The sequence below is a fragment of the Danio rerio genome, chromosome 17, assembly GCF_049306965.1.
Source record: "Danio rerio strain Tuebingen ecotype United States chromosome 17, GRCz12tu, whole genome shotgun sequence".
Lineage (NCBI taxonomy): Eukaryota > Metazoa > Chordata > Actinopteri > Cypriniformes > Danionidae > Danio > Danio rerio.
In genome coordinates this window covers 12,694,353-12,704,733 of record NC_133192.1, presented here as the reverse complement: position 1 = coordinate 12,704,733, position 10,381 = coordinate 12,694,353, and the positions used below count along the sequence as shown (strand labels likewise).

The window sequence follows — 10,381 nt, the reverse complement described above, 5'->3', positions numbered from 1 at the left end:
GCTGCTCTCACTCCAGAGGAGCGCACACATCTGTCTCTGGGTGAAACGGCCACGCCTCCTCAGCAGCCCGCAGCCAATTAAATGCCTGGGGTCTGCTGACTGACATGTGGGAGAGCGTTGTTTCCCACACGGTAAAATAAATGATATCTAAAACGACCGATTTGAGGTCAAAATTCATTATAGAAAGTCAATTTCAGTTCAATAAAGCCTTGTATTGAAAACTAAGAAATTATATAAATAATTCATCAATTATTAGCGTTAAAATAAAAACAATACAGTATAAAAAATAAACCAATTATAGTACAAAAATATGCAACATATTTTTTTTATAAAAAAATAGTGGTGAACTTAATGAATGCTTTTGCTAAGCCAATTGATGATTAAAAAATAATATACTATTATATAATATAATATGAACTAAAATATTAAAATGTAAGCCAAATAAATTATTGTAAAAATCTTCTTAATATTTTTTAAACAACCTAGTATTACTGAATTTAAAAAAAAAAAAAGTGTCAAGCTACACAGCAAAGATGCAATTTGAGATGTTGAAATACTGAAGAAGAAGAAAAAAACATTTGTACTTAGCAGTATCTGTCAGTGTTACTTAAGTGACCACATGTTGTTTTGCACAGGAATTAATTAACTTGCCAGAATTTAGTTGTTATGCATGTGTAGTAGGAATATGAAGGGACATTTAAGCATGGGTAAATAGCACCACTTACTGCTCACACATGCTCACACCACAGCTTTATAAAAGAGACTAACAATTATAATTAACTTAAAAAAAATAATTTAATATATAACATATTTTTTTAAAGCAAATGCATTTTTTTATTGTACAACATAAAATAAAATACATTTACAAATGTAGTTTAATGAATGTTTTAATTAAATTAATGTTTTTATCATTTATTATTTCATTTTCCTACAGCTTAGTCCCTTATAGAAATTCATTTAAGTTCAATACAGCCATATATAAAAAAATGATCAATTATATCAGTAATTCATCGATTAATAATGTATAGCAAAACATTTTACAGCACTAAAAATAAAACAATTACAGTGCAAAAATATTTAACATACATTTTTTATTAAATAATTTGGTAAAATTAATTCTTTTGTTAAGTCAATTGATGTAAAAATAAACAACAACAACAACATAATGATATCAGAATATTAAAAGGTGAGCCAAATCAACTATTGCAAAATATTCGTAATATTTTTTAAACAGCATAGTGATATTGAATAAGTTAAAAGTGTCAAGCTATACACAGCAAAGATGCAAATTGAGATGTTGAAATATTGAAGAAGAAAAAAACATTTGCATTTAGCAATAATTGTCATTGTTTCTTAAGTGATCACACGTTGTTTTGCACAGGAATGTGCACAGAATTTAGTTGTTATTTGTGTTTAGTAGGAATTTGAAGGGACATTTAAGCATGGGTAAATAGCACCACCTACTGCTCACACATATAAAACAAAATCTCTGAACTCGCAATACAAAGCTTCTTAAGAGCTTCACTAACAATTATAAATAACTTGAATATCTAATTGAATATATAATATAATTTTGTTTTAAAGCAAATGCATTTCATTGTTGTACAAGATAAAATAAAACACATTTACAACTGTAGTTTAATGAATGATTTAATTACTGTTTTATCTTTATAAATAAAAAAGTGCTTTGATTTGCCTCCAATATAATTTAATTTTTTTACTTGCTGAACTAACTTTTATAATTGCATTCTGTAAGGGCTTCCATAAGTAATGTGCCCCTCTGGTCAGTTCACGGAAGGCAGTTTCTTCTGCCCCACAGAGATGGACGCAGGGGCACAGGTTAATTAGGAAAAAATGAGCTGCGAGAATATGTCACCGCTTCACAAAAACTGTATCAGACTCTGCTAATGAAACGGAAAGAAGAAAGACATCACACACTGACTTCATAATGAGGCTATCAGACACACAGTTGGCCTTAGAAAACCTGCCTCATTAATAGCATGAATGATTAATTATTATCATATGATATACCCTTTCCATCTTTCATATATTCTACTTCAAAAGCTATAAGGTAAAATGCTATAATGTTCAACTATTTGATAGAGAAAGAGTATTTAGGCATTGCAAACCACATAAAGAGACTAAATAAGATGAACAGTAAATTATTTATTATGGTGATTGAGATGATTTTGTTTATAATACATTGTTTGAAACTCCCTAAACTACTTGTTTGTTTGATTATCGGGTGTCATCATAAGTCATCATGCTCACAAAGTCCTTGTAGAAAATGACATTTTTATCAGGATCAACAGCAGCAGACAGCATTTCATCCATCTCTTCCTGTGTGAAGGGCTCTCCTTCAATGCAAAAGGAAGATTTTATTTGATCAACTGAAAGCATCAGCATTAGTGAGCGAAAGCATGGGTTTATTTTGTTATTAAATTGTCTGACAAATCAATTAATCAATCAAACTGTATTTATAAAGCACTTAACCACCAAAGAGCAGACCAATACAGTAAAAAGAGCTCACAAAACAGCACAAGACTCATAAATTATGCTTGAAACAAAGAAAACAAACACAATACTATTTAAAACACTATCTAAAATAGAAAATCAAGTGTCAAAGGGCAAGGAGAAAAGATGGGATTTGAACATAAACAATGAAGTGGCCTGCATAATGTAAAGAGGCAAAGCATTCCATAATCTCCCGGCAGGCACACAACATCATAAAGTGTTTTAATATTAGGTTAGATTAAGGCCATGACGTCAGGTGACCAAATTTCAATGTCTAGTCAGCGTCTAAGAACGTTTTTTTGATGTCCATTAACTGTGTCAAATTATGTAGATATTTGGTTGATTTGAGGTTGTGTTGGAAAGTGACCAAAATCCAACGTTTGATACATGTCACAGAGGTAATGTCCACACAACGCCAAAGGGTAACATAATTATCATTGCTATTTGGTTGATTTTAGGTTGATTTTAAATTGGACCTTGACGCTGGCCTGAAATTGGGTCAACCCGATTTTAATTTCCAAACAAAATCCAACGTCCCCACAACGTTGGGGTACATTGGGGTACAACTTCAATAGGACGTCATGTTGACGTTCTGTGCCTGCAGGGCTGGGTCCAGCCACAGCAAATGTTTAGTCTGCACTGAGCTTACGGTTAGCATTTGGCACTCTAAGAAGCAGCTGATCTGCTGATCTGAGAGAGCGAGAGGGTAATTAAGGGTGAAGCAGGTCTGATATAAAAGGAGGGGCAGACTCATTTATAGATTTAAAAAACAAACAAAGGAGTTTTAAAATGAATTCTGTATTGTACAGGCAGCAAGAGAAGGGAAGATAAAATGAGAGTGATGTGAACAAATTTGCGACTCCCTGTCAAAAGATGTGCTGCACCAACTTCAGGGGAGCCAAAGAAGACCCGCTTATACTCAAATATAAAGAATTATAGTAATCCAGCAAAGACAAAGAGCACTGCACATGTGCAATTACAAAATATTGGAAGAATCTTAAAATCCAGGACAACACTTTGTTATAGTCTCACCTTCTTGTGTTAAGTATTTGGCCAGTTCTGCTGGTTCCAGGTGTCCTTTTTTCTGTTGATCTAAAACCTTTAAGATTAGATTAAAGTACAGTCCATTAAATCAATGCACTGGTCTTAGGTGTCTTGCATAGTGTCTTTGACACTGCTAAAAGTTTCACATGTTAACAAGGTAAATTCACACATTAAAAATTAAAAAACAAAACAGCCTCACCTCAAAAGCCTGTATGAGCAGGTCTTCTGTAATAGGACGAAACCTGCAAGAAAAAAGAAAGAAGCAGAGCTACAATTATCACTAATACTAGGCTTTGTATTAAATTTTATTGTGGGAAAAACTTTAGCAAAGTAAATATTTATTTAATCAAATGTTTATTTTATTTTAGTTTTAAGTTTTTACAGGTACTGCAAATTATGTTAAAACACTTATAGTCATATACTGTACGTCTCAGGGATGGATTTAGTGATTTTGGGGCCCTAAGCTGTTCCAGCCATTAGACCCAAAAGTTCTAAAAGGCACCTTTTGTACTTTAATTTTTTTATTATTATTTTGCTGTTATTTCTTATATCAATCAATCTCCTTTTCTACATTTTATCTTAATGCAAAATAATAATAACATGTAAAGCACCTTATAAAACTTTTTAAATCATTTGTTTTCTTAAGATAAATTCACTATAAATAAACAATTTCGTTTTTTAAAACTAAATCTTTACTGATTTGACAGCTGAACTGGTCCATGATTGAAGGTAGGGGAAAATATGATAGAAAGCAATGTTATATATAATATTTATATGTATAATTTATAATTCTAGGTATTTATTTGGGAGCCCTCAGATTAACTGGGGCCCTGAGCGGCCGATTAACTTGCATATTGTTTAAATCCACCCCCAGCACATCTACATGTAGAGGCAAAACATTTGTCTGCTTTAGACACGACAACACATTTTATTAGTGAGATTTTGGCTCACACAGGCCAAATATAGAAAAAGGGAAATCCAAATATTTCCATTGCTCTCTGGTCATTGATTGCAGAACATTTTAAAAAGCCCTGCTCCCTCAATGTTATCGAAGAGAAGGTAAGCGTTTAATTAATGTTTTCTTATTTATTCATTCTTTTCGGCTAAGTCCCTTTATTTTTTATCGCCACAGCAGAATGAACCGCCAACTTATCCAGGATGTGTTTAATGCAGCGGATGCCCTTCCAGCTGCAACCCAGTGCTGAGAAACATCCACACACACTCATTCACACACATACACTACGGCCAATTTAGTTCATTCAATTCACCTATACCACATGTCTTCGGACTGTGCGGGAAACCGGAGCACTAGGAGGAAACCCACGCCAATACAGGGAAAACATGCAAACTCCACACAAAAATGCCAACTGACCCAGCCAGAGCTTTAAACAATGACCTTCTTGCTGACAGTGCTACCCACTGCGCCACTGTGTCGCCTTGTTTTCTCGTTACATCAATTGTTGATGTATATACGGAACATTTTTTAATAAGTTTGCTTTTATTTGGATGCATGCCATTATGTGCTTGCAATTGGGTGTGTAGGAACTGTGGGAATTATACGATCCGTGCAAGTTGATACCTTGGACATTTTGGCTTCATCTTCTAGCACTATATATCCATGTACAGTTGAAATCAGAATAATTAGCCCTCCTGAACTATTAGCCCCGTTGTAAATGTTTTCCCCAATTTCTGTAACGAAAAGAATTTTTTCAACACATTTCTAAACATAATAGTTATAATAACTCATTTGACACATCAAACTGATTTATTTTATCTTTGCCATGATGATGATTTTCAACATACTAGTATTCAACTTAACGTGACATTTAAAGGCTTAACTACATTAATTAAGGTAATTAGGCAGGTTAGGGTATTTAGGCAAGTCATTGTATAATAATGGTTTGTTTTCTAGATAATCGAAAATAAATATTGCTAAAGGGGGCTAATAATATTGACCTTAAAATGTTTTTTTTTTATTAAAGACCATTATTTTAGCCAAAATAAAACAAATAAGACTTTTGCTAGAAGAAAAAAAAAATCCTTGCTCTGTTGAATATCAATTTAAAAATAACTGAGTAAGAAAAAATTATTTACAGGACAGCTAATAATTTTGAGTTAGACTGTATATAAATATATAGATGCATTTGTGTGATTTATCAGTCTGTGACCTTTTAAAAACATTAAGAATAATCTGGGTTTCATACTGTTTTATTTCATTACAGTCTTACTTGCGCTCCAGCAGGATCTTAGTCATAGTTGGAAGAAACTTCTCATAGCGCACAAATCCAGTGGGTTCTTCTTCTTCTAGCTGTGAATGAAATGACACTTCATAACTATTGATCTACTCAACTTACAAGAGCGATGCATTTTATGACCCGGCAAAACAAAACCACTGACCTCAGAGATGATATCATGCAATTCAGCTTCTGAAGGAAAACAGCCAAGTGAACGAATGATGGTGCCTATTTCCCTTTTACGGTGAAAAATGACAGATAACATTAAAGAAGTCTTCCTTGTTTGTAGAACATGTGCAGAACAAAGCTAACAGACATCAACAAATGGTCTAATATATTTTGAAAAACAGCGTAGTGAAACGTTACCTGACATCAACAGTCTTGTTGGATTCATGGTCAAATACATCAAAGGCATTCCCAATCCTCTTTTGAGTTTCTATTATAATATTTTCTGATAAAAAATACATTAATTAACGTTGTGTTTTTCCGCATTTTTATTTTATTTTGTGTGTGTGTGTTTACAAAGCAATTCAGCTGTAGATGTTCGCTGTCTGTGTGGTCTTTTACTGTTACTTTAACTACTCGACGTTAACAAACAACGTTACTGAAAACTTTTCAAACATCATTGATCTGGTAACAGTCGTAGTAATGGCAACTGTATTTAAAAACACGTCATGCTGAGAATACAAACACCATTAATAAGCATACAGTAAGCCCACAAACGTAAAAAAAGCGTAGCATTTTACGTGTAGCATCTTTACCTGCATTATACTTGTCCGCCATGTCTAAAACCCTGGTTGCTAGGTAACCTGAACACACTCGCCATTCAGACGGAGGGCAGGAAGTGGTTCTTCTACGTAGGAACCGCTTTCAGAAGTTTAAAAAAATGTTTCTGTTTATGCTGTTTATGATTGTTTAAATCGACCAAAATAAGAAATGCCGAACATCTTTTATAGACTAGCAAAAGTTTTTGCTCACAAAAGGGGAAAGTTCAGTACTGACTAAAAAAACAGAAGAAAAGGAAGAATGTAAGGAACATTTTTATACATCCTTTGTACAAGCATGAACGCGATTATTCGTTTGAAAGCACCAATAAAGAGTACATGTCTAAATTACCTATGTGTATAAATATGTCAGTGTTAAATAAAAATCAGAAGCACTTATACAATCCAGGAGAATATATAGGCTAAATAGTACCTGCTATAGTAATAAATAATCACATAGTCCAAACACTAATATTTCAGAGTTGCCAAAATGCGTGAAAGTCACGCAATTGACCGTATTCTCACGCTCTCACGCCACACATCAGTTTTCTCACGCAGTAAAATCATCTCCGTGAAATATTTATTCCGTTATAAAAAAACTCCCTATGATGTATGTAGCCTTGCTGTAGTCAACCTAAAACCTACAGTAGGTTGACACAAAACCAAAACAACACCCATTCTTGTCTTAGGACATTTTATTTGGCAAATGTTAAAATAACAGTAAGTTTATGACATGTTAAATATATAGTATAATTTGCTGGTTTTAAACATACAGCATATTAATAATAATAAATATAGTATAACAATCATAACATAACATCAAATGTTGACTAATGAAGGTACATTTATAACAACTATTTATTTGTTAGACTACTGTATTGTCAAACCATGTTGCATACAAATGCATTCAACAGACCTATATGACAGTGCATTGCTGTAGAGGACAAATAAAACGAGACAGGTGTTTAGAAAGAGTATAGTTTATTTAGTTTGACATGCAAACTTATCTAAACAAAGACACACTTTCAGAAAACAGCCCGAAAACATTATAATGCGCGCGCTCGTGATTATAACCCGCGGTTGTCTTCAACTGTTGTCTTCAATAGTCCTTCTTTGCTCAAAATCTCAGCTGAAAAACAAAGCAAAACATCACAACAGTCAGACACAGAAGAGCATAGAATTACCATGAGGCGACAATCTACAATTTGGGAAACAATAACGCGCTTTTTGAATAAATTAAATAAAAACAAAGCAGCTGCTTTCCATCGCGACAGCAATGACGAGCGATCGCTATCACTTCAAAATGGCGGAATCCGGGTCTGTTGCTCTTGGTCATTGTAAGCTCTTTGCATAAAGTTAAATCATAACAGTTACCATGGTTTCTATTTCAAACTATATAGTAAACTAAAGTTTGAAACTATGGTTTAAAATAGAAGATGAGTGGGCCTCGCTACTCCCACCCACCATAACCCTCGCAGCGAGGTCCCACTACCGGCCCCCCGTGTTTCCCTGAGGGTCCTCGGTGGTTGTTTGCTCCCTGCCTAGGGCTCAAAGGCCGCCTCGCCCCAGGGAGTGCACGAGAAGACCGGGCGCCAGGCCGTGCCAGTATTCACTGGATGTTGCTCGGCGGCACATTTCGAGCAACAAACACGTAATGTTCTTCGCGATATTGCGTTTATGTACGCAAACCGCAAGGAACTACAGCACAGACGGGCCCGGGTGAAGCTTCACGAAGCAGACTTTGTGAGATTGGCGTGGCTCCACTCGTACCGTCGGTATTGAACTCACCTTGGTCAAGTACAAACAGCAACATCGGGCGAACTGACAATGCTGACTGAGAGCACACGAGCTTTATAGAAATCCATATACACATTTTTACAAGGCACGTCACTGTTGTCTCGTTGTCATGGCGAGCGCTGAAGAGGGCTCACCTGATTGGAGCACTCAGACTCCGGAATCTGCGTCATGGCAAGTTGCCGTCTGCTGTGGACAAAAATATATTAAATATATATTTTTACATTTTTGGTGCAGTGTAATATTCTGAGATGCAGTAGAATATGGAGACAGATGAATATAATTGGCTATATGCCGAGCTAATGTTGTTCCCATACTTATAAACTTCCGGTGACCGGTTACTGTGAGTTTTTTCCACTTTATACGGTTCCTTTTACAGCATCCATGTTGTAATGTAATTAAAATACATTCAGTTAAATAAACTTTGGCATTCGTTTAGTTGTTCAAGCGTAAAACGAGACAAAATAACTTTTACTCCCTCTCGGCCGTCAGAATCGGCAGGCTAGCGCAGAAGCTCCATTGAATACACTGGGGTAAAATAGTAATTTAATGCAGTGCTTCTTGTACAATCTGAGACCCACTTTATATCGGACTTCACTCAGCCAGTGGATATCGCTGATTTTTAAAGAAAACCGACCCTAAACGTGCTGATTTTTTTAATTTGGCATACAGTTTGCCGGAAGCGCTTAACCCAGGTTACTGGCAAATTAAAAGTCCTATTAGCATGCTTCAGCATATACCCCAATATCCCAGCCTCTGTCCATCATGGCCTCCCAACCCTCCCCATATCATAATTGACTTTATCACGCTGTCTTCTCTCTCTGTGGTGTGCGGTCTGGTGCAAAATGGCTGCTGTCGCGTCATACAGGTGGATGCTACACTGATGAGGAGATTGCTACCCAATAAATATCAAACTAGCTAAATTTAATAACAATATTTCACCTAAATGCTCATTTTGTACTCAATATGATGAAACACTAAACCATTTATTTTGGGAGTGTACTTACTGTGAAGTGTTTTGGGTTGACTTTTCCAATTTCATAAACAAATTCTTATTTCCAAACTTCTGTATTTCCTCAAAAATTGTATTCTTTGGTTACTCTCTGAGTGTAGATCCTTCTCAGTGTAAATTTATTATTGATTTATTGCTTTATTGCTAAATTTTATATCCATAAATGTGAATTTTCAAAGAAACACCCTTACTTTTTTATTTTCAGAAAGGACTTTGAAATTTATGTGAACTCTTTAAAAGACTCTAACAATTGCACTGGATGTAAAACGCTTTCTTGGTGTAAATCATTTAAACTTGTTTAATTAGCTGGATTTCTATTTATGTAACCCTCTTTGTCTCTTTGTTCATATTATATCTTTGTAATGTTCTTTCTTACATTTAAAAAAAAAGTGGATGAGGAGATTCCCTCTATGTGTAATGCGCTTTGAGTGCCAAGAAAATATATTTCATGTGACCAGAGGAATAAGGCAAGGATGTAGAAGCTTTCCTCAAATTATGTATATTGGCTGCAGAACTATTAGCAATTCTTGTTAAAAATGACAATATTGCAGGCATTCATTTTATGGAACACAATAATTAGTCAACTAGCTGATGATACAACTCTTTTTTTTATTTTGAATATTATATTTTTATTTTGACTTCAAAGCAACACAAAGCAATACAAAAGGCAACAACAATTATAAAGACAGAAAATAAACTCAACAAAAAAAAAGACAGAACAAAAAAAAGGTTTTAAAACAATTATTACATCAGTTCCTCCAATATTATACATGGGTCAACAATGTTACACATATAGCCAGTGGGGTGGGCACAGGCAATATGGTGATCTTGCAGACGATGACAGGGTAATACCTTTAAACTGTTATTCTTGGCATTTGTCAGATAGTTAAAAAGGGTTTCCAGGTGGCTTCGAAGCCAGCAATGTTTTCAGAAAAATTGTGTCTAATTCTCTCTAAATGTAAAGTGGCAGAAAATTCTGAAAGCCAGGATTTAAGGATTTAAAGTGGTTTTGATGCCTT

The 10,381-nt window shown here is 34.7% G+C and overlaps 1 protein-coding gene across 1 annotated transcript; it reads right to left on the bottom strand.

The window, feature by feature from the left end:
* Nucleotides 1-2,146: 2,146 nt before the first annotated feature.
* On the bottom strand, nt 2,147-6,591 carry drc8 (dynein regulatory complex subunit 8). The gene is made up of 7 exons (NM_001327908.1): nt 6,554-6,591; nt 6,159-6,243; nt 5,956-6,028; nt 5,787-5,866; nt 3,758-3,800; nt 3,547-3,613; nt 2,147-2,357 (listed from the first exon to the last, which is right to left on the bottom strand). Exons 1-7 carry the CDS (start codon nt 6,573-6,575, stop codon nt 2,239-2,241), a joined length of 489 nt encoding a protein of 162 aa, NP_001314837.1. The 5' UTR covers nt 6,576-6,591; the 3' UTR covers nt 2,147-2,238.
* Nucleotides 6,592-10,381: the final 3,790 nt, after the last annotated feature.

Coding starts and splice junctions, on each gene's coding strand:
- drc8 (NM_001327908.1), bottom strand. CDS start 6,575: ATGGCGGACAAGTATAATGCAG. Junction 5,867..5,955: donor TGCATGATATCATCTCTGAG/GTCAGTGGTTTT, acceptor TTTCATTCACAG/CTAGAAGAAGAAGAACCCAC. Junction 3,801..5,786: donor AAGATCCTGCTGGAGCGCAA/GTAAGACTGTAA, acceptor TTTTTCTTGCAG/GTTTCGTCCTATTACAGAAG.